This window comes from Temnothorax nylanderi, unplaced genomic scaffold, assembly GCF_030848795.1.
Source record: "Temnothorax nylanderi isolate EJ_2023f unplaced genomic scaffold, tnyl_v1.0 TNYL_tig0012_pilon, whole genome shotgun sequence".
Classification (NCBI taxonomy): domain Eukaryota; kingdom Metazoa; phylum Arthropoda; class Insecta; order Hymenoptera; family Formicidae; genus Temnothorax; species Temnothorax nylanderi.
Genome location: NW_027249074.1, coordinates 818,133 through 840,667, shown reverse-complemented (window position 1 = coordinate 840,667; position 22,535 = coordinate 818,133). Strand labels below are relative to the sequence as shown.

The 22,535-nt window shown below is 37.7% G+C and overlaps 2 protein-coding genes across 2 annotated transcripts in view; both read left to right on the top strand.

The window, feature by feature from the left end:
* Positions 1–22,535, top strand: part of Bcs1 (Bcs1 chaperone) — a 216,861-nt gene that overhangs the window by 149,724 nt on the left and 44,602 nt on the right. The gene's annotated exons all lie outside the window — the stretch shown is intronic.
* On the top strand, positions 1,704–22,449 carry Dh31 (diuretic hormone class 2). Its single transcript, XM_071697430.1, is given in 5 exon segments — positions 1,704–1,809; positions 1,812–1,876; positions 17,601–17,692; positions 18,615–18,719; positions 19,556–22,449. Coding segments are annotated over 5 exon segments (501 nt in total). The 3' UTR covers positions 19,689–22,449.

The following is a 22,535-nucleotide window of genomic DNA, read 5'->3' as shown; positions in this document are numbered from 1 at the left end:
GAAACCGATTGTATCTGTGTATACACCGATCCTCCGCAGGTTTTACTGCACAAACAGCCACGGTAATCGATACCACGAATTGCATGCCGTGGTAATTTTTTTTTAGAGGGAAGTCGCGGGTTTAAATCGATCATGTGACGGCGGCAGGGAAATTGAATATATTACCGAGATCATCAGTGTGCAAATGAAATTGAATATATCGTTATAGTGATCAGTATGCAAATGAAAGACAAGATCGAAACCACATATTATAGTTATTAATACAAATCGCTTATCTCGTAATAAATGATTAACTCGACGTTCCGTAATCGCAGAAAATATTCATCGTGTATCATATTTAAAGATCCGTCGCGAATTAAAATGTATAACGCACTCAGCTGGGCTCGGTAGATTGATATGAAGTCTTGTTTGAAGTCTTGTTGAAGTTTTGTTTCCGATTCGAATACGTGCGTCAGTATCAGTCGGACGTAGGAATAGAATGGCTCGAGCTTTATATCGAAAATTGATGGCGCGAACGTGACTAACGACCAGTGACTCGATATTTTTCTCTTAACCTGCTTTCATTCCCTCCTTTTTTTCCCTCCTTCGCGTTCGTCTCCTCCGCGAAACGTTTGTCTAGTGACTCGCCTAATTTTACCGCCATTTTCTTATACGAATGCGTAATGTGCCTGCTAAATGATTCGGAATGATTTCGAAAGGGCTAGCGCTAGTGACGCAATTCGCTACCTTCAATGATCGCCGATGTATCAGATTGCTCGGTGCACGTTGCGTGCTGCAACAAGTTACATGCATAAGTCGGGCATATTTTACCGTGGCCGGTCGAGATCTGCGATGCGAGATAGCCGACGCGAGCGGATCAGAAGAGGAACGGTACGTGGCTTGCATTTCGACCGGTTTGCATTTCCGGTATCCCGTTTCTAAAGCGACCCCAAAAACTAATATTACTTAGAGATCCCCGAAGGTAATGATTGAAATTCGAAATCGCGGTTTAACCGTTCTCCCGTAGATGAAAGTACGAGTCTCCGCCAACCGTAGTTGATTCCGGGTTGTATTCCGCGAGATAGGAATACAATCCGGTATCGAGTACGGTGAGATAACTCTCCACATCTGACACTGAAAGTTATTTGGAGAGCAAATCTCTCCCAAACGACAATTAATTCTAAAAGCATTTACTGAATTCTAAAAGCGATTACTAAAAAATATCACGTCAGAGCTTGGATCTGGAGAATAATGATAAATTATGCATTATGTCGCGACTTTTTTTCTGTAAGCAAAAGATATCGAGTACAGAAGATACTTTTTTTTCAGCGCCCATAATGCCACGTGCGAAAAAAAAAATCGATCGCCTCCTCGTCGCACAATGGGATCCATTTGACGCTCCATCGGCGCTTTCCCGGCGACGCGAATCGCCGCCAGTCAGATAATCTATCAAGGGACCGACTCCTCGCGCGGAAGTTTTCAGGGGCAAGCACCTGTGGAATACACCCGTACCCAGAAATCCCAGCGAGCCTCGTCGTCGGCACTTCGCGGCGAGATTCGAGTTCGCACGGGAACGTGGGTGGCCGCGTCGTCGTCGCCGGGGACAGAAGCAGGAGGGAACGCCGTGACCGAGGTACACGGGTACGTTTGATTGGACGAGAATGCTTTGGCGGTGAATCGACGACGGGGTGGGAACCAACCGTCCCGGGGGTGGGGGACGTGCGATGGGGTGTGAGGGGGTGCGAGAGTCGCAAAGTCGCGCGGGCTTATATAAACGCGCGGCGGACGGTTCGCCTTCGCAGAGCCGTATCAACCGTCGCTGGACGACACACCACCATCTCCGCAGATATTCGGCAGGCCCGCTTTTGTCAGCTACCCGACCTCCATCAGCGTCAAGGTACGTGCTCATTTCTAACTCTATCAATTTTTCCCTTATTCGCATGATTATCTTCTCGGCGTTTCAAGAAACGTCCCGCAAGTGTTATCAGCAGTTTTTGTCGTGTACTTTGGAGAAAGAGTAAAGTTTTCCGTAACGGAAATATTGAAGTGTCAATAGTTTCGATATTATAAACCAAAAGTTAAGTAGCTTCTGAATTCATATCTTTCTTTTTAAAAGATATAGAAATATAAAATACGAAATAATAAATAAGTGAATGATAGAATCATCCCCTTTTTAATTTCAAGTTTGTTTTATGATTGTGCAAAGATTTAGAGAGAGAGAGAGAGAGAGAGAGAGAGAGAGAGAGAGAGAGAGAGAGAGAGAGAGAGAGAGAGAGAGAGAGTTCCTAAAATGGTTAAAGATACAAAGTTCTGCCGCAACAACGCAGTGTTAGCAACAGCAATCCTTCAAATCGCATGATAAGTTGCACGCATAATCTCGCATACCCTTAAGCCCCTTGCACAATGCCAGGCAACAGGCAATAGGAACAGGGAATAGAAATCAGAAATCATGTATAAATGCAGAATAAACAGTGACACAGGCAATAGACACAGAGTTTCCGTCACGTTGGAAATTCTGTGCCTATTGCCTGTTGCCAACCAATCATAGCATTCGAATTTTTTAGGTTGTAATTAACGATTTTTTGGTTATTTCCTGTTCCTATTGCCTGTTGCCTGGCATTGTGCAAGGGGCTTTACAGTTGGAGAAATAACTCCGCGCTCGTTATATTATCCAATAATAAATTTTAGCGCGCTTTGTCTCCCAGTAGTAAGACCCTGTATTTTCACAGACAGTAGTAAGACCCTACGTTACGTCGTACAGCAGTAACTTCCCGTACAGTTTGTCAACCGTAGAAATTATTGAGGATATTTGGAGAGTCTCTGTTCGTTCTGTATATATAAACAGAATAATTCGCGACTATATTACTTTGGAAGTTGAAACTAAGTCAACTTTATTTGATATTACGTGGAGAAAAAATTAACACAAAATTTCTTAAGAAATTCAGGCTTTACATAAAGTTTCATAGAAATGAAGGGGAATATTTTATAAAAACACACAGAATAATTAAATTGTCATATAGATTGTTTCAAATACCGATTAATACGTATTAAAAAAATTAAGAAAATATATCAATTAAATATTAAACAAGATTTTGCATTGTCTTTCTGTTAATTTATGAAGGAATATAGCTTCCTCGAAAAATCTCTTATCGTGAATAAAAAAAATATATTTCGCGGATGTAGAAAAAAAAGAATCCATCGATTACTGCTCTTATCCGTGAGATTATCGGATAATACGCAGGTGACAAAATGAAAGCCAAGATAAAAACTTCGCTAAGAAGTGATTTAGGTTAAACAAATACCGTAAAAATGGTTCGCATGAAACTCCACAAAGTCGGCCTCATAAATCCGCCGAAATTACATTTGTTTAAAAGCTCTCGGGCTCCTCGAATAGGTGAAACGAGACAGTGCGGAAAGAGAAGGCCTCATTCTAATCAAATACTGAATATCCTGTCAAATCCATCCATCGAAGAGCTTTTAGGGACTGTGATATAATTAAATAATAAAAACTCATTGTTTGCTCTTGAAAATTAAAAGGATTTTCTCCCCTTCAAGGAAATCTAAAATTTCATCGTTGAGAAATTTTATTGTCCCTTGATGCGAAATACGAGAAAATTTATAATGACTTTTTAAGTCATTATTACATCTTTACCAAGATCTTCCTCGAAATTTTTCAAAGAAAGAAGCGATTTTAAATTCATGGAGAAAATTCTTGTTACAAAATTGATACGGGATATATTAAAGCACCTTTGCATTAACGAATAAAATTTTACCTGGATGAATATCGCTGCGCGTTTTTGCGGCAAAATACCTATCGTTACCATACCCAATGTTCATTCCACGCCCGTATAGCGAAGCGCGATCGCGGTCGAGAGGGCACATAACACGCGTAGCAACAAAAGGATCAATTGTTGACAGATAAAGCACCTAATGAGACACCTGCACCGCAATAACCAATCGTGATTCCGCAACGCTATTGCCAGTAGACAAAAAAAAATCGACGTGTATTCCGAAACACAAAACACAAAACCGCAGCGAGCGCATTATGATAATTTGCAATCGATTAATATCTAATTACAGCCCCCGGACATTATCGCGAAGCGCGAAATTACATGCGTAGCAGGGTTACTCCGCGATGCGTATCCTCGTAATTTCCTCTTCAATTGGCACGATCGATTAATAAGACCGACTAATTAGTTTGAACTGCATATATATTGCATAATTATTAGTTTAAAAACGTCGCTGAAAAGCTTCTTAAAAAGTAATTTACCGACGAATAATTTAGAAAATTACTCAAAATAATTTGGAAATTTAATTTTACAAATGTAAAACAAATTCGCGACACGAGAACGCATATTTCCGTATAAGTAGTAAAAGCCTGTTGGCATGCACCTTTATACGGTTTCGTCTGAAACTTTACTGAAACTTTTTACGACTTTGCGATACCACAAAAAGCATTAATGTTCCGCCAATCGGGAAGTCATTTCGTCAGTGTAATGAAAGAAAGGACAAAAAATTGTGACATTTTGCTTTCTGAAAGTTTGGCATTTGAGACAAATTAATTAATTATAATAATAACGCATTTCATACTTTCGCATTTCTGTAACCTTTATTTGTCACGAGGAAAATCTAAATTTTGTGAGATTTTCTATACAGGAATATATACCTAAAAAATTTATGAATAGTTGTTTTTAGATCTGGATATTAATTATGAACGAGAGGAAAATCTTTCTACGTTATCTTTAAATTAGCTTCTATGTTATCTTTAAATTAACAAGATACGGTTATGTTAATTTATAATAATTATTTATAAAATCAAAGTTGTTTTTTGTCTCATTTCTTATAATTTTCCACGTAAATCGAAATGCAAATGATGTGGCCGTTGACTAAATTCTAAAATAACAAAAGCAATAAAATAGTCAGAAACGTGTTGAGCCTTCCATCGGGAAGACGAAATTTAAAAAGCCAAATTTTGCTGCGGTAGCTGTTATATATATATAATCGATGGTCAAATATTTACGCACAATGGTTCGCGCGCGGCGATGTGAGTAAATATTTTACGATTGACTTTAGATAGAGACGTATTCGCTGTATTTACGAAACGATTAACGACGATGGTCAGCGGCGCACTCGGAGTGTTACGGCGCCACGCCGCGCCGGCAGGAAATTGTTGGGCGAAAGGATTGGCTCCAGGATTAGCGATAAAAAAGCAATGTTGTCTGAGCGCGCTTTTGCTGACATTTATCTAAACCAGAAATAAAAAAGATAGACGCAATTAATTACTTTCTACAAATAAAATTAGGATACACCTTTTTACGATTCACAGGAAATATTCTTCCTCACGACCCTAATAACTTGCAATTTTAATAATAACGTTGTTTTAAAGCGAGAGAGGAGGGAGAGAGAAAGAGAGAGAGAGAGGTTTGAGATAAAACGAAATTATACGACGTTTCTCTCGTTTTATTTAAAAATTATTACTCGAGCTTATTAAAAGTACAAACCATTAAATATTTTAACTGTGAATAACAGTAACAACGAGGAAATAAAATACATAACCCAAAATAGAAATGATAAATGAAACTTTAATCTTTAAGATTGTTAAATCTGCTTACGATCGATAAATTATACAATGATGCAGATAATTACACTAGTCCCTATTCCTAGGAATAGGGACTAGTGTAATTAACTTAGGTTTAACCTAGGTTTAAACGAGATGATGCTCTTTTGGAATAACGGCATTTGTATAAACCCGACGCGACGGGAAGCAAATTGCGCTCTGCGCACAAAACGCTCGACGGGACGTGGCGAGTAATGTCATTTTGCGATGATACGTCTGCGAGTTTCGTATGAATGGACTCTTGATGGTAGCGAGTTCTACCTGTACACCGGAACACATTTTAACTTTCACGCTCAACGATATGAAAGCCGCGAGAGAGGGTATATCTCGTCTACGAACATGATATATCTCTCGCTGTGGTAAACTGTTTAAAGTATTAACGCTCGGTGTCCGTGCATATACGCAGGTAGAGGATGTATATTTTATATTCGTTCCAGAATTTACGCAATTTTAAACGCGCTCATGCAAATAAGTGTCGTGGAGTATCGCGTTGATTTTCATAATACGTTAATTTAATTTTCCGCCCCGCGCTTTTCCGCATTACGAGATGTACTTTACACGAGAAACTTTGGGAAAATATTATCAACGAATTGTATAGAATCGATAAAAAGCTCACGGCGATATCTGTTTTGGATATGATTTTGATTACAATTATTTTTTCTGTATCGCTGAATACATTTTTATTTGATTTTAGAGGATAAAGAAAACTATAATGAATTTGTTAATAAAATAGAATACAACAAAAAAGGCAATAATCAATTATTGCATGAATCAACCGTAAATGAAAACGTAAAATGAAATGGCATCAGAGATGCATAAACTTATTAAGTAATAATGATAACAGTAATTTTTAAAAATGTGGATATTATTTTTAAGTTCACTTTATTTTTATATCTAATAATAATTAAACTTTCAGAAGAGGGACGCAATTTTTAGTTTTTTTCCGCGTGATTTTATTCCGATTTACATTTAACCGACCTCTTTAATCATTTTTGCAGTCAAATACAGGCAAACTGACTTTCCGCCGCAACGAAAATTCTCACGGGAACTAAGCGTTTGGAGCGCGAGCCACTTGGGGCGGAGTATCATTGATTTATAGGTAAACTCGGTCGCTTTTTTTATTGCACCGAGATCGTAGAAATTCCAGCGGACTGAAAAGTAGTAGCTTTTAATATTAGCGCGAGCGGTACGAGCACCGGGTAAGAACGTACGATACATAACCGATCTAACGGCGGCGACGTTTCTCCCGCAATCGTCGTGCTTGGTCGTTTATCAGGGTTACCCAGGGTGCACTTTTCCTTTGTTTATGGATTTTTTATTCTAAACGTAATTTCTCTTCTAAATTGTATGTATTAAATATGCCCGTGATATTTTCATATCTCTGTAACTAATTTTCGAGTTAAAATCTGAAAATTTTTCATTGCAGTTAATGAAAAAATTTATATTCCGCGACCATCTCTTCTTAGAAAGTAAAATGAGATTATCCCCATAAAATGAATATTCCGTGTAACATGACGTAATGCCGTGAAGCATCGAAATGTGTGACGAGAGTTTTCGGGAACAAGGCGAACATGAGAATTGAAATTGCCGAAATGCCGCTCTCCCAAGAAAAACATCATCGAGATATTGTTTCCATAAAGTAAACACGGAGGCCAGTTTGTCTTCTTGATCGAAAAGATACGGCAGCCTCTTAATAATAGAGGTCGGCAGCGGGAGCAGTGAAAGCCGAGGCTTACGCGTATCGTGAAAAATGGCGGTACAGGCGCATCTAGTTTATTTCTATACGGATAACTATACTCGAGAAATTCATTGATTTTAACATTACTCTATTTTATTTCCATAAAAAAAAACAACCGACCATATATCGATGCACATAGAAATTGCAATTAAATATAGAGAAACGAATTAATTGCTTTGATAAAATTGTTAATATTTCTTGTTTGCAAAACATAATGACACGAAAGTATCGTTAATAAATAGGTAATATGAACGAGTTATTCTATTATTGCAAAGCAGAAATGTGAAAGATAAGTATTTAATTTTTGACACATTTCATAATTAATACACAAACACGTGACATCGAAAAGTGAGATCGTTTTTTTAAGTAAAAAGCACTCTTCAAGTATGATAAACAACTTTAGATAGAGTCTTGTTTATTGGTGTTAATAAAATAATAATGCAACTGGCGGTAATGATTACCGGAAGTGTTTGAAATTACGTGTTATCGTAGTTACGCCGCGGAAAGGAAATTGGATAATTAAGTACGATTGAATATGCGGAAAGCATGTTCCGTGACACTATCAACCGTTTCACAAACTGTGAGTTTATAATTCTAGATTAATTAATTAAAAGCTAAAACGCGATGTTATCAACGTGGAAAGTATCTCCTAAGCTACACGACTAAGCTACACGATGCAGCAATATTTTAGACAAAAACGGCGAAGCGAATAAGTGAGTTTTATTACATTCCTGTGTGTGAGAAGATTTCAATAGGATTTTTCATACAAGGACTGTGCACCATCTCATGTATAATGTATTAAAAACGTGATACGGATATAGTTGCTTGCAAAAAAAGATATATACAATTACTGCTTAATTTTTGAGAAGCTGCTCTTTACTTAACAGGTAAAAATAAAATAAAATTATGATATTTATGATAAATGTAAACATAAAAAATAAGATTTCGAAAACAATTTGTTCCGGTATAAAATGTATTCGTTTCCTGTATATATATTTACATGACGAAAGTGCACTCTTTGTACATTTATTTATTTTCAAATCTATACTGATCCTAAAATAAATCCTATATTTACTTAAAAAGTCGTTAGTACATCTAACAGAGCGCCAACAAGTCCGGCGGGACCGATCCAACGGGCGGGTCCAAGAGCTCGCAATTTTGTTATAAAACCCGTAAAATTGTGTACCTATCACGGTATACGCGCACCATACTCGGCTTTAGGTGCACAACAGCTGTGCGCGCTGTATGTGTATTCAGTATGCCAAATCCCTTGAGCGCTTAAAGTTAGATCACCACAAGATTACAGCGAGAATGGTAATTTTCTCATGCAAGCTTTAGCTTTATCATGACGTAATAGCGTTATCACTTCGGTCATTATGCAGCAAATTTATCTTATGCGTAGTAGGAATAATTTAAGGCTTGTATTTAATTAATTACTTATTATAAAAGAATAAATATTCGGCATCTTTGTCGTTCGAAATGTTAACCGATTCGATTATAATTGAAAATATATGATTTTTTTATAGTTCAGTCATCACCAATGGTAATTTTAGCCTTGAGCATTGAGGCGGCATAATTCTTACGTCGATCTCTTAAAAGTCGTCGTCATTATAAAACGAGGACTGTTTAATCAGCTGCAGAAGTTTTCTTGGATTAACTTTTATGATGAATTAATTTAATTTGCGCACGATGGATGTTCTCTGCAGTGAATTTCGATCAAGTGCCATGTACAAACAACGACTAATATATATAAATGTCAAGGGACCGATACATCATTCCGAGAGAGTTCTATTAAGCCATGCGCCCATCTCGTTAATACCTTCCCTCTGTTGATATCTGTCGTGGAGTTATTTTATGTCTAATTAGAAAGTGATTAAAACAAATCCTACAGAGTATTTTAAGATAAAACGTAATATTCAAAAGAGGCCATTTAAAAGAGAAGCCAGTAATTCATCTTTTTTAGCTTAACGAGTTTAAAATAACGTTTTACTGTTGCGCTTTAAATAAAATGTCGAAAAATGTCTGGAAAGTTTCGTCTTCGCTTTTATATGATTTTTTTATTGAGTTCGTACGTGCGGTAAAATTTTATAGCGAATCCGTATCGGATATGTTCATCGTTCGTGCCGTGCGAAATTCTCAAAGCGACCGAAACTGCGGATAGACAACCACGATAACAATGGCAGCAATGACGAGCGACGAGCGAAAAAGGACCTTTCCGAAACAAAGGCGCTTCACCCGCGACACTAGCAAAGCGAAGGGTTGTCGAAATTCCAGTACGTTGTGGAATTTCGCCCCCGCGTGTGTGCGCAAAATGCATTACGGTCCCATGTTAGCAAGTACGTTCGACATCTTTTTTTAATCCCATAATCCTTCGAAGAATTTTTGTCGCCACTCTCTCTCTCTCTTTTTCTTCTCCTCCCTTTCTTGAAATATTTAATGTATAAAATAGTATATTATACTCTTCAAAAATCCTTAATCCCTCTTTTTAAAATAGCGGAGTAACTTATTCAAGTGTTCTCTCTATATACCTCGCACATTTTAACTTTTTCTCAAAATAATATCCTTTCAAACGCAAATGCAAATATCGTATAAAAGATCGAAAATAACGGGACATGCACCGAAAAGGTCAAAAAGAGATCTCCGAGCTAGCTGCGTAAATTTTTTAAAATAATATTTGCGATTCTTCAGAAGAAAAACAGTACTTGGTTGTCGGACGTGCACTGGATCGTCAAGTGTTTCCTAAGTTTGCCTCCCTAAGTGGAGCACGAAGTCAAGCATTCTTAAAATTCATATACCGTCGCGTAAATCGTATATCGAACAGGAAGTTACTTCCGCGTGGATATCGTAACGATGAGAAGTCAAATGTCAATATCTCGAATTACGAAGTTTAGCAATGTCTTCTTATTGACAGATAAGATATGTCAAAATTTAAAGTTCAAGGCAACATGTTTTGTCGTTAACATGGTCATCGATGGATTGTACTTTGTAACAATCTCACTGAATATAATCAGTATTGTGAATCTTAGGGACAAACGAACGAAAGGGATAAATACAGTACAGCTCTTAATTACAACTGCAATGTTATTCAATTATTTTATTCAGTTTTCCATTAAAGTCTGACAAACTTTCGAGAAGAGTGAAACCATTGAGTGTTCTAAGCGAAGATTAGGATTAAATAATTTGCCCACGACCAACTTTACGAAAAAGATGTTATTCCTATCCATTTTATTTAAAGAATCTTAAAAAATTAACGAAATTTTAATATTATGTTATATTATTTATTTATGACATGAATCATTTATAATGATTGATTTTAATTTCAACTGTAACATAAATTGCTTCATAACTTTTAATTCTGACAGGCTAGAAACGGGTCTAATATTGCGCGGTTTTAGATATTAAAAATGTGCGGTCATTAATTCGAACGGAAGATATAGTAGTAATGGAAACGGTGATTCATGTCTGAGTGCGGGACATATCTTTAGATAAAGAAACTTTTTGCGAAATCATGAACCTTTTTGTCGGAATGACTTGGAAAATTCTTATATTATACAGAAAAAGAGTGAGAGTGATGAAAATAACGCGTCTATGTCGGTCTAGATAAAATAACTCCCCCACATCAATATTTTATTAATTCAGACGGTGGTTTTTGTAGAAGCTGATCTATTATTTACGAAAATTGCTACAGCTGTACCGACTCCTATTCAGCTCCTAGCTAGCCAGACACATATAAAATCATATACACATATCACGTTGGCGGACCGTCTGATTATTATTAAAGCGTTAGGGTTAGGGCAACTCGGCGATAAATTCTCGTTATCACATTAGTGCGTCCGAAACGCAACTGCGTATAACATGCCGAACATCACAGAGCGTCGAGTAAAAGTCCACAGAATTCTAATTCGCGGTCTCGGGCCGTCAATCTCAAAGAGCAAGAGATAACGTGTGTTCGTGTGTACCAAGGCTCTCAAACTTAAACGCATGTTACGAGGTATGAATTTTTAAACAGTTCACGTTTACCGAAAATCCGGACGTTAACCTCGTAAATCCGACGTATCCTCTAAATTCCACGTATTAGCGTCGAGGAGAAAAAGAAAATATAAATATATGCCAGAGTCAAGACCTCATTAACGAAGATAATCCCATAAAATCGAGATAAGCTATAAAGGCTGGAATGAGACATCAAGACGTTACAAAAAGCTTCTCTCGGCTTTTTCCAGCCGCACAAGATGACGTCTCCGATCAAACAGATATTCTCATAAGGGCATCCAACGCATTGCCCGTTCGCGTAGTCGTGTATTGACCGCCTAGCCGCTCGTAAAACCGCGCTAAACTCGTTATTGGAGGAGCCTGAAGAAAGGCAGGTCCACATCTCATCCGGTCTCATCCGTCCATTCTTATAATCTGCGAATACTTGCGCCGAGAATTTAATTTTCCCGGTGTGACGTACGCGAATGAACGAATGACGTGTCACACGATGCATCACCTATCGTGCGGTAACGCGCAGATTTGTATAGAAGGTCTAAGAATTTCTTCAATTCCAATGATTCAATAACCGAATCTAACGTCAATTTTAAGAAAATTTATATATTGAAAAGAAATGTCTGACTTTTTTGAAAAATTAACTTCATCATCGTACAATGAAAGCCAAGGATGTGTGATAAGACACTGTGTATGTTCATTCATCGCTGTTTCGCGAGAACAGTTATGCTAATGAGGTTCGTTATCCAGCTACTGTTACTGGACTCCTACATCCACGAGAGAAATGCCAATATGGCTGCACAATCAACACAATAACAACGCGCAGGCATTTAATTTGATTACAATTTTATTAGGTTAATTCGTATATTTGTTGGATTGGTTTGAATCTTTAAAATACAACGGTTATTCGTTTTGCGCCAATGATTATATCGGAGCACGATAGAAATGTTAAATGCGTGCTTAATATGCATTGTATACATATATAGAGCAATATTATTCACTTATTAATACAGTCACGAGCCATCAACGATTGGTTCATTAAGTCGCGTTTATTTATATTACTACGTCGTAATTATTTTTATGGCATAAGGTTATTAATACAAATTGGAGTATTAATACGAAATATGACTACGAAATATTAATACGATTGGAATAGGGTATAATGCACCAGCATTACTGTAGGTTGCGTTTTACTCTATCGGAAAGTATATGACCACTCTGAATCGATTTGTCGATCGAGCTCGTCGCCGGCAGAGCCATATTTACTCGCTCGAAACCTATCTGTATATGTTCCTCTTACCCCGGGAATTATCGTGTTTGTTTGTAGTGATGTTAAACAGAATTCCTCAACACTAGGCTCTATTTTTCTGGTCTGATAATTCATCGCGAGTGTATACATAAAGAATATTGGAATAACAAAATAATTTCATAACTTTTTAGCGTGTAAAAGTGAAATATGAAAGTTCTACAGGATCACGTTGCTTTACGTGTGTAAACAAGAAGAAAAAAGGAATTATCCCTGAGATATCCTATTTAAGAGTAATTAACGTCGAGGAACGCGCTCTAAAATATAATTCTTCAACACGAGCTTAGAATCCCTCTAATCAGATCAAATTTTTATTAATTGGTGGTCGTTGATAGTCTAGTTAATTCGAGACGTTGAAGTTGTCCGGTTAATTTTACAGAGGTGTATATTTCTTTCTCTCTCGCAGAATTTTGCCAGAACTGCAAGTTGACCAGACTCTGATTAGAGGGACTCCACACGAGCTGATCAAACAGCGCAATCTGCGCCGTATTGGCTCGCGATAATGTTCTTGCTCAATTCTTGCAAGATTAACCGTGCCCGTCGGTGACGACGGGTTTTCATTATTGTGCGTCATTCTATTGTCTCGCAAATCGCGTCTGTTTTATTTTTGCATTCCAGTATACGAGTACAGGGTAAATGCACGCGTGCACGATACACCGTCGCGATAACTGCAGAGCGCATTAAATGCATCTACAATGTCGGCGAAGTTGCGACAACGGACAATGTATTGCAGAATCGGCCTCACCGGTTGCATTAGTTGCCACTTTATCGCGCGTATGGAAACCTTTCATGAAAAAGACGTAACTGACACGTACGTCGGCGAAAGTTTCCGTCTCGAAATTCCTAACGCCGTGACTTTTCCCATAGTTTTAACCTTAAGTCAAATAGAACTGTTGAAGCGAAATTAAGTGAATAGTATGAAAGAAATGTCATAGATTTCGCAAATTCATATTTGATATGATAAACAATTAAAAATTTTCTTTTTTTTCCTTAAAAGTGTATTCTATAATACCGATGATGAATTGTATAAAGTAAATAGAAATAATTTGCATATAATTCTGAAAAATGTAAAAATACATTCGACTTGCAGATATAGGATAATTAAACGACAAAAGACAGATGTGTGTATTACAAAAGACTATTCTATTTATAAACCTAATCATACGAGATGAAGTTCCGAAATAGCTATACGCGTTAACTTTCACGTGCTCAACCGAAACTGCCCGATATCGCCCGAAATTCCGTAAATATCGCTCGAAATAGCGTTTGTGATAAGCGATCGTTCATTCGGATTTAATCATGCGTTGCTTTTATCATCATCCGGGGGCGGATTTTGTCATCCGCCACGATATCACGCATATTATACGAGTAATAAAGAAGGAATCGTTAACTATCGATGTTGACGACATCGCTCGGGAACTAAAACGATCGCTGCCGCGATCGAATCGATTTAGGAAGTGGATAGAATAATACTGCAATGTTATTGCCGAGAGCGAAGTGTAGAACTCGTTCGTTCGTTCGCGCCGATCGCGGCATATATTTCATTACAGAGAAATGAGCATTTAATAACGAAATGGACGCAAAAGAACAAACTAAAAGGTGAGAAGACTGAATCGTGTTACAATTGCGCAGTCGGTCGCGTATCGCGGAATCGAAATTGACTCTTTTTTTCTTCTGTTACCGCCTCGTTACTTCAGAAATAATGTTTTTCTTGCCTTCTGTATCCTATCGTAATGAGACCGCCGATGTTTTTAATTTTGACATAAACGCAATAATACCAAACAATATTGATACGAATAAAAAAATCAATAAGAAATACGAAAAGAATGACAGACTGAATTTTAGCTAAGAAATATCGATAATACTTTTTTCAAATTGGTATAGAAACACATCTTCTAAATAATGTTATGATATCTATACATCATAAGATTGATTTGCATTATTCCTAATGGTGGGCAAATATTTTTCGGCAAAGTGCGACCACTTCGCTTCGTAGACAAACAAAAATAAAAGCCCTTCAGCGCGTAAGAACGATGGTAGGAAAAAACCGACGGGATCGCAAAACTGAACGATCGACACAAGTACAGTTTCTGGATCGAAACTCGATTATCGCGTTATTAGATTCGCCTCGCGGTTACGACGGCACTACCGGGAACAATTATCGGAAACGTGTTTTCTAGGAAAATGAATTTTTACATCGGGAACTAACGACATTAACCGCACGATATACTTAGCATACCCTTACGTTGTCACGTGGGTTCTTTTTTAGATAGATATGATTTGATTTGTCTCACCCACCTCGTTCGGCGCATGGTTACGCCTAAGTAAGCCGGGGACGATAAATTCGATGAAATTACGTAGATTTATAGCTCGGCGGCTTCTCCCGGGTATACAGTAAAGCGAAGACGACGGCGCCAGAGTCGTCTAATCCGCATTAATGGCAACCGGGGAAAATTAAACGCAAACTTTAAGTGTTCTCGGGACGTTAACTCTGTACAGTGCGTCTTTCTGTCTTCTGTTTCCTTTCAATGTTATAAGTATGCAGTTAAAGTGTGGAAATGATCCATTTAGTGGACATTACGAGCGGAGGAATGACTTGAGAAATCGTATAACTTGAGAAATATGAAGATTTATTTTGTCTGCGATCAACCATAATGCAGATTAACAAGAGTAGTGCTTTTAGTTCCCCATATGTGTGTGTATGGTGTATGTGTGTACGGACACAATTTACGAAAGATACGAATTTAATAAATAGGAATATTCATCAAATTTTTAACAAACGCTTTGTGCGTTTATAATAACAAAACAGTGCAAAGCTATTTCTCGCGCGTTGATTATACGTGTAATATAGTAACTCGGATTTGGTACACTGTAAAAGAGAGAAATAACGTTCCACAACACAAAAGCATAAACGCGTCGTCTTTCACGGGCGAAAATAAATACGTGGGTATGGAATATCAGTCTGTAGCCATCAATTATTCGCGAACGGCAAATCCAATTATCTACCCATACTACAAGGCACTATTCAAAGCGAGTTCTGATTATACCGCAATAAAATGCTGATTGAATAAATACCAAAGAGAGGGAGCGAGAGAAAAATAAGCGAAATTCGTAGAGGTAAAGAGAATAAAAGGGGGTAAAATAATAACTTCGAATACAGATAGAGTTTCTAAATGTCGCGTCGTTCCGTTTAGCGTATTTGAAGATGTATATCGCGCAGATCTGCTCATCGATATTATTTAGTCTCGAAACTAAAAATAACGATCTACTTACGTTATTTTTTATTTCCAGACTAAATGCTAGCTTTTATCTTAATTCCATCCTAATTATCTCGTCTAAGGTTCTCATTGCTAGTGCATCTCTTGATGGCATTATTAATAGAGCGTGGAATATTATTATAGGTAGGTATTCCGCGTCATTGGAATAGAGATCGTTCCATTTAGAGACCATACGTTAATTCTAAATCCTCGATTGCAACGTTACTGTTATGTGGGTGCGCTATTAACTCTGCAGAAAGCTGCCTCTACCCTGCATATTACCATCGGATGACGGCGGGACGTTCTTCGTGGGTCGCGAGTCGCGAGTTGAATAGTTTGTTAGTCGAGAACGCGTCAACTTTTCTCCGTATTCCGGAGAGGCCATTGTTTCGTCTTTCGCGCCTTCAACCACCGTCGCGATCTCGTCCTCCTTCCCACCTTACTCGGCGTTTCATTCAACGAACTTTCCGTGTCTTGAGAGATACGTGAAAAGATACTGACCGCCCACGGTGGTTTCGGGAACAATATTCACATTGCTCGACTAAAATACGATAAATGTAGATAAATCAACCGTCGCTTAATCAACGATCACTCGCTGCGTTTATCGCGACGCGATATACATACAATATTTTAAGAAAGTGTCTGGGAATTTTGCCTTCGAAAACATATGAGCGAATTAGCATCTTTTTAGTAAACATTGTTTTTCTTATACAGCTTTTTCTTATCCTTACGACTTGTGTCTGGCGATGTGAGATCAGCAAAGTCACGTTGCATATTTATAAAAGAAGTTGTCCTAAACTAACAAATCAAATGGTAGCTGAGCAGCCAACAGGCACAAGCATACTGTCTTGATAAAATGTATTTAAAGTTTTCTTGTGTATTCCCAATCCACATATTTCCTATCTTATTTTTTATTCTATCTTCTCTCTTTTTCTTTTTCTCTCTTTTCTTATCGTACAGAATATTTAGAAATATACAATTCTTGCCAACTAATTGAAGCTTCAAATGTAAATTTTGAAAGCTCTGAACGTATTTTTCCAAAATAGTATCTTCCTTATATACCGTTCCACCAACCAACACAATTATTGTTGCGTATTCGAGCAAGTTTCGTACTTGGGTTGAATTTTGCTCCGTCAAATTAGACTTCCACGAAGATGAAATTGCGCGAGTGTTTCAAGATTTTGTCCAACCCGTTGCACCGGTAAGGTTGTTCGCAATCAGGAACCTTTCTCTCCCGAGAGACTTGCTGCTCCTTAACCCGCAGACGCGCTCCATATGCATGGGTGAAACGTATCCATCGACATCTTCGTATTATTGCCATTAAACGATAATGGAGATAGTAGAGCAGTGGAACGGGGAATATCGCAGGATTACGTATTACAAAGGGAATGCGTGTGAACACGTCGCTTTGTATTCCCGCGTCTTAAGCTCATTTATCGTCGAATTTAACGCTAAATGTGACTGCCTGGAATGCCGAGCGCTATTCCTGTAATGCAGAAATTCAAATCTCCAGACGAGATCCGAATAGCTACGTTCATATTTATATAAAAGCATGATCGGTGTTCTCATTTTTATACCGCGTGCCCAGATTATCTTACAATTGGATAAGAACCTCGTCTACTTGACATAGATTATCATTCACGATTTATATACTTATATGATTAGCTCTCGATTTATAATTATACAATCAATTATTATAACTATACGATTAATCTGCTTCAGATGCAGCCCAAGATGACCGTCTTATGCACGCTGGTGACGTTCGTAGTCGTCGTCGCAGTTTCAAGTCTCACAACCGACGCAATACCGCATAGGTAATATAAATCTTATTAGTTGTAAGTTGATAAGTTGATCAGCTATAGCTGAACGATAAATCAAAGAGAAGAAGAAAAATATATCTATGAGTATTCTAATAATAGAGCATATATAATAATAATAATAATAATAATACTCTTAGAATATAATAATAATAATAATAAATTAATATTAAATACTAATATTAAATTAAATATTGAATTAATAAATCCCGTTTATCGAGTCACATATGAATGCTCGCGAGTTTTCTGCCTTTCTTTTTTCTTTTTTCAAAGACTTCTATATTGTATAAAAATATGGATTTAACATGATTGATGGAAAAGTTGATGAACGCTAGCAGTAAATCTTTTAGCTACGTGTCACTGTTTGGATTAGTTATATTCAACAATATTTACGTTGCCTAAAATTAATTTTTAAATATACTCACAGAATCAATGCAAATCGCAATTGCTCCGAGCGCGTATTTACAATTAAATGAAAGTATTGGATGAGAAGCAGAAATATGCATCTGGTCGAACAGTTTAACCTAGTTCCCGTTTGACGACACGCCAACCGATAGAAAGGACTCCTGGTAACTGAAATGACTCGCCGAACGACGTTTCCGACAATCGCGAAGGATAATTTCGAATTACATGCAAACGTATCTATTAACGCCTGAATTATATACGTCACAGAATTATATTTGTCAGTCGTATATTTTTATCGCTCGCGTATCATTCAGTTCAGCTTCCAGAGTCTCTTTTTCGTAAAAGCAAAATAGATTTTACTGAGATTGTAAGTTTTGATCGTGTTTTGATCATGTTCCCAGTTAAATTACATTTTCCACGCGCGTTCTTTGTGTCGTCATGCGATGCTTATTGCTGCGCGCGATTTTCGCGACTAAAGTAATCGATCAATTCCAATTTTACCCCACGCATGCAGCCATGAAAATTATTGGGATCAGCAGGATGACATAGATCGAGACGAATTCCTAGAGTTCCTCTCTCGTATAAGTCGCGCTATCATGAGCCGCCCTGAGTTGGAAAAGTAAGATAACGTTACAATGATCTTAATGTTAGAATGCATAATTTATGCACATGTATCAATTGGTACAGCATGTCCGAAATATTAATTTTATTCATATATATATATATATATATATATATATATATATATATATATATATATATAATTATTCCTATCCATTGTATTTATATGGCTTTTATGATATTTTATTTTAGTTGCTTCAACAATTATATGTCAATCTTTAAATTTTTTAAATCAAGAATTAATTCAACTAATGTTTAGTTAACTAACATGTTTAGTTGCTCGTATCGGACTAAATATTTTTTGGGATTAACAATGTTTTTTCTCAGTGTGCGATTGATTTCCAAGAAAGCTTATTAAAAAGTTAATTCATAAAAGTTGAATCTCAAATTAAACTTTGGAACAATAGAAAGCATTTCAAAAGGAAATTTATCCCCTAAATGCTTCGAGCGCTTTATATTCAGAACATTATTTTTCCGTTGGCATTTCTTCCGTACTGCAGTGGCTCTCCTATTTGTCTTTAATTCCACCAGTTATAAATGGACCACTCATTTTTAGGAAGGGTCTTTATTTTAAAAATGTCGATAATGGATTTTTACTGTACGTGTCCTTTTTTACATCGACACACATTCGTATATAGAAGAGACTTCGTTCCAATCAATTGATATAAGAGCCGCGATAGGATCAGATGTCTGGCTTTTATATAGTTACGCCGACGCGGCCCGATTGCCTTTTTATGCGTTTCTCGAGGAACGAGTGTTTCTTGGTGCAAGGCCCTTTCTAAGATGGTCGTTTCAAATAGTAATGTGATAAGCGTCCAATCGACACGTCCGCAGCACCAAACGAGGATTGGATCTGGGTCTCAGTCGTGGCTTCAGCGGTTCTCAGTCGGCGAAACACTTGATGGGACTCGCGGCGGCGAACTACGCTGGCGGTCCTGGACGAAGGCGTCGCTCGGAACAGGCGTAGATCGCAGACACGATCGCTGATGCAGAGAGATTACTATACAACTCGTAATAACGTCACTCCCGACTCCGATCCTTCCACTTTGTCTCTACCTCGAGCTTGAACCACCGAAATTCAGAATCGTCCGTTGCCAGTGGCGTAACTAAATGCACTCGAGCGATTAATTACTCCCCTCTCCTCCCCCCCGCCCCAAGTAAACCTATAGAGTATAGATATATGCACTTCCTCCAAAGCGCAAATAGTATAAGTTCCTTATTAATAACTTCCTTATTAAAGATTACGATTATAGATACGATTGTCGCTAATCGATGTTGATAAATTCGATTTTACATTCTACCGTTTAGTCCTTGCACTTAGAATTTTGCACACTCCTTCTAGTTGCACCACTGGCAGTTCGCAACTGCGTTGCTAAATTACTCTTCATTTTGTATCGGTTCCGTAGAAGCGGATGCGATAATATCGCTCCTGGCGGAAATGATTTCATTTAAAATTAATTTGAAGTAAATGTACCTATCTATACATTTATAATAGACACAAAGTAGTGCATTAAATAGATTGTTTATTTGTGTTCTATATTAATTCGGCTAGAATACGGTTCAATCTTTAATTAAGAATTGATTAATAATATAAATGACAAGTCTTTTAAAAAGAATTTTAAAGAAAGATTTAAGTCAGATTTAGATTATTCTTTCACTCGTGGATCCGTGTACTGACATTAAGATTTTTTACAACAAAAAAATATTTTTTTAATTTTACGGAATGGATCGCTCGGATTTGTTTTTACAATTGAACTTTTTCTTCCCTCTTTTAACCAATGAGGAAAAACTCGTGCAGCTCGAGAGTACCGTAAAGGCATTCTTCGCCAGGTATCGTTATTGCATTTTGTTCTTTCGTTATCTTTATTTGTTACGCGTGAGCCGCGTACGGATTAGCAACTTTATTCATGCCGCAAGATAAATGAAGTGGATAGACGGTAGCATTTCGCTGATCCACCGAGAGGGCTCCTCCGAGTCGCGCCTCCGCGAATCGATGACGCTCCACTTCCGGGCTGCATTTATTCTAGTCATTACTATCTGCAATTGAAATCGTATACACCGCGGCGAGTTCCCCCGAGCGAACGCCGCGCGCGAGAGAGAATTTTCCTTTAATCCTTTACGCGCGCGGAATAATTTTTCTTCCGCAGCTTTCGAACGCTCGCTTCGTTAAACTTTCATACCAAACGATGTATTGTACGATCGCTCGCACCCCTTCGTCTCTCGGTCTTTTTCTCTCCTCCGATATTCTAGTGACTCTCTTGTAAAAAAAAAAAGACTCGTCGTACTTACTATGATAATCGTAATCGGTGTTGCGTTTGTTAGATCAGGCGTTCTCAAACCTCGTTTTCGCGCCGACGATAAAGCAAATCCGCGTTGTGCGTAAATACCTCGTCAGCAAATCAATCCGATTCCGTCGGTCGGCTAAAGAGCTTACGTAAGAAACATCGGGCGATCGTATTTTTTATTTCATGCGTATCGAGCGTTTTACGGCACTTCGTGTCGGCATGCGTGTCGCGCGAAACGATTTGAGGACCCTGCTACTTAGGTCACTTTGTTTTACTAGCTCCGACGTCTATCTACATCTTATGTAACAGGCAACGTGCACGGATGCACGCTGCGCTTGCATAAAACAAGATCATATAAAAAAAAAGCGACGTAGAGGTAGTAAAACTTCGTCCTTCTTTCGTGTTATAGACTACCTTAGACTTAGTCCGTAGGTCAGGGGTGCGCAAAAAGAAATGTCCGATTTATTTTAAAATAAGAAAAGGAGAAACAGCAGATCGATATTCCAGCTTTTCGATATTCCAACATGTTATTATATTACAAATCATGTCGAGAAAACAAATATCGAACGTTACGCATGACAATTAACCTGGCTGAAGTTATAAATCAAATTTTCAATGAACTACTTGAAATATTCAAATTCGTTGCTTTTGTAGCGAGCAGCGAGCAGTTTTCAATAGTACATTAACAGATTGCAGATTTTTACAATCCCAAACGCTGCAAACAGTTCAATTATAACAAAATTCAAATTTTCAACTGAATGCGACCTATTTTGACATTTGGCTTGTGCATTCCTGTCAACAGGTGGTAACCAAAGCGCACAGTAAGTGTCGAGAACGGTTCCGTTAATCGTACTCGGCGATAACACGCGATATAATTGGCAAGACTTGGAGCAACCACTAAATAACCCGGGTAAATTATGCGAAATCCTCAAATTATACTTATTTACAAGATTAACGATCTAAAATCCGTATATTGTTTTAAAAATAGAACGACATTCAATATAGAGATAATTATAATTAGCTCGTTTGTGTTTCAGGAAATATTAACACATATTGTTAAAATAATCTACAAGATAATGCTAATTGAACGGCTATTAATCAATAGCTACAAAAGTGGATTATAACGTTTGCCGCGCATGGTATTTCCATAACTATTTCGCATATAATAACTCCCCCGTTGCTCCAATACCCGACGTAACACAATCGTATGTTCGATCGACGTACGCGGATCTCGTTTAGTGAATAAATTACCTACCATTTCAAAAATAAATGTGCGCGGACGAAGCGATTTGTTCGCTTAATCGCGAAATCCGGTTTGGTTATCACCAAACACCCAGAGAGCGAAGCGCGTGAAGTCGACCTGCGTTATTTCTGTGTATTATAAAGAGATTTATTGCGCCTCTAGTAAAAACTGATCGTAAATAAAAGTTACTTTAACCCAGCTATGCGCGTATGTTTATTCCGACAATACATTCCGTATTCTCTATGCACATCCAATGCTAAATACCACCTGCTTCTATTCGTCACTT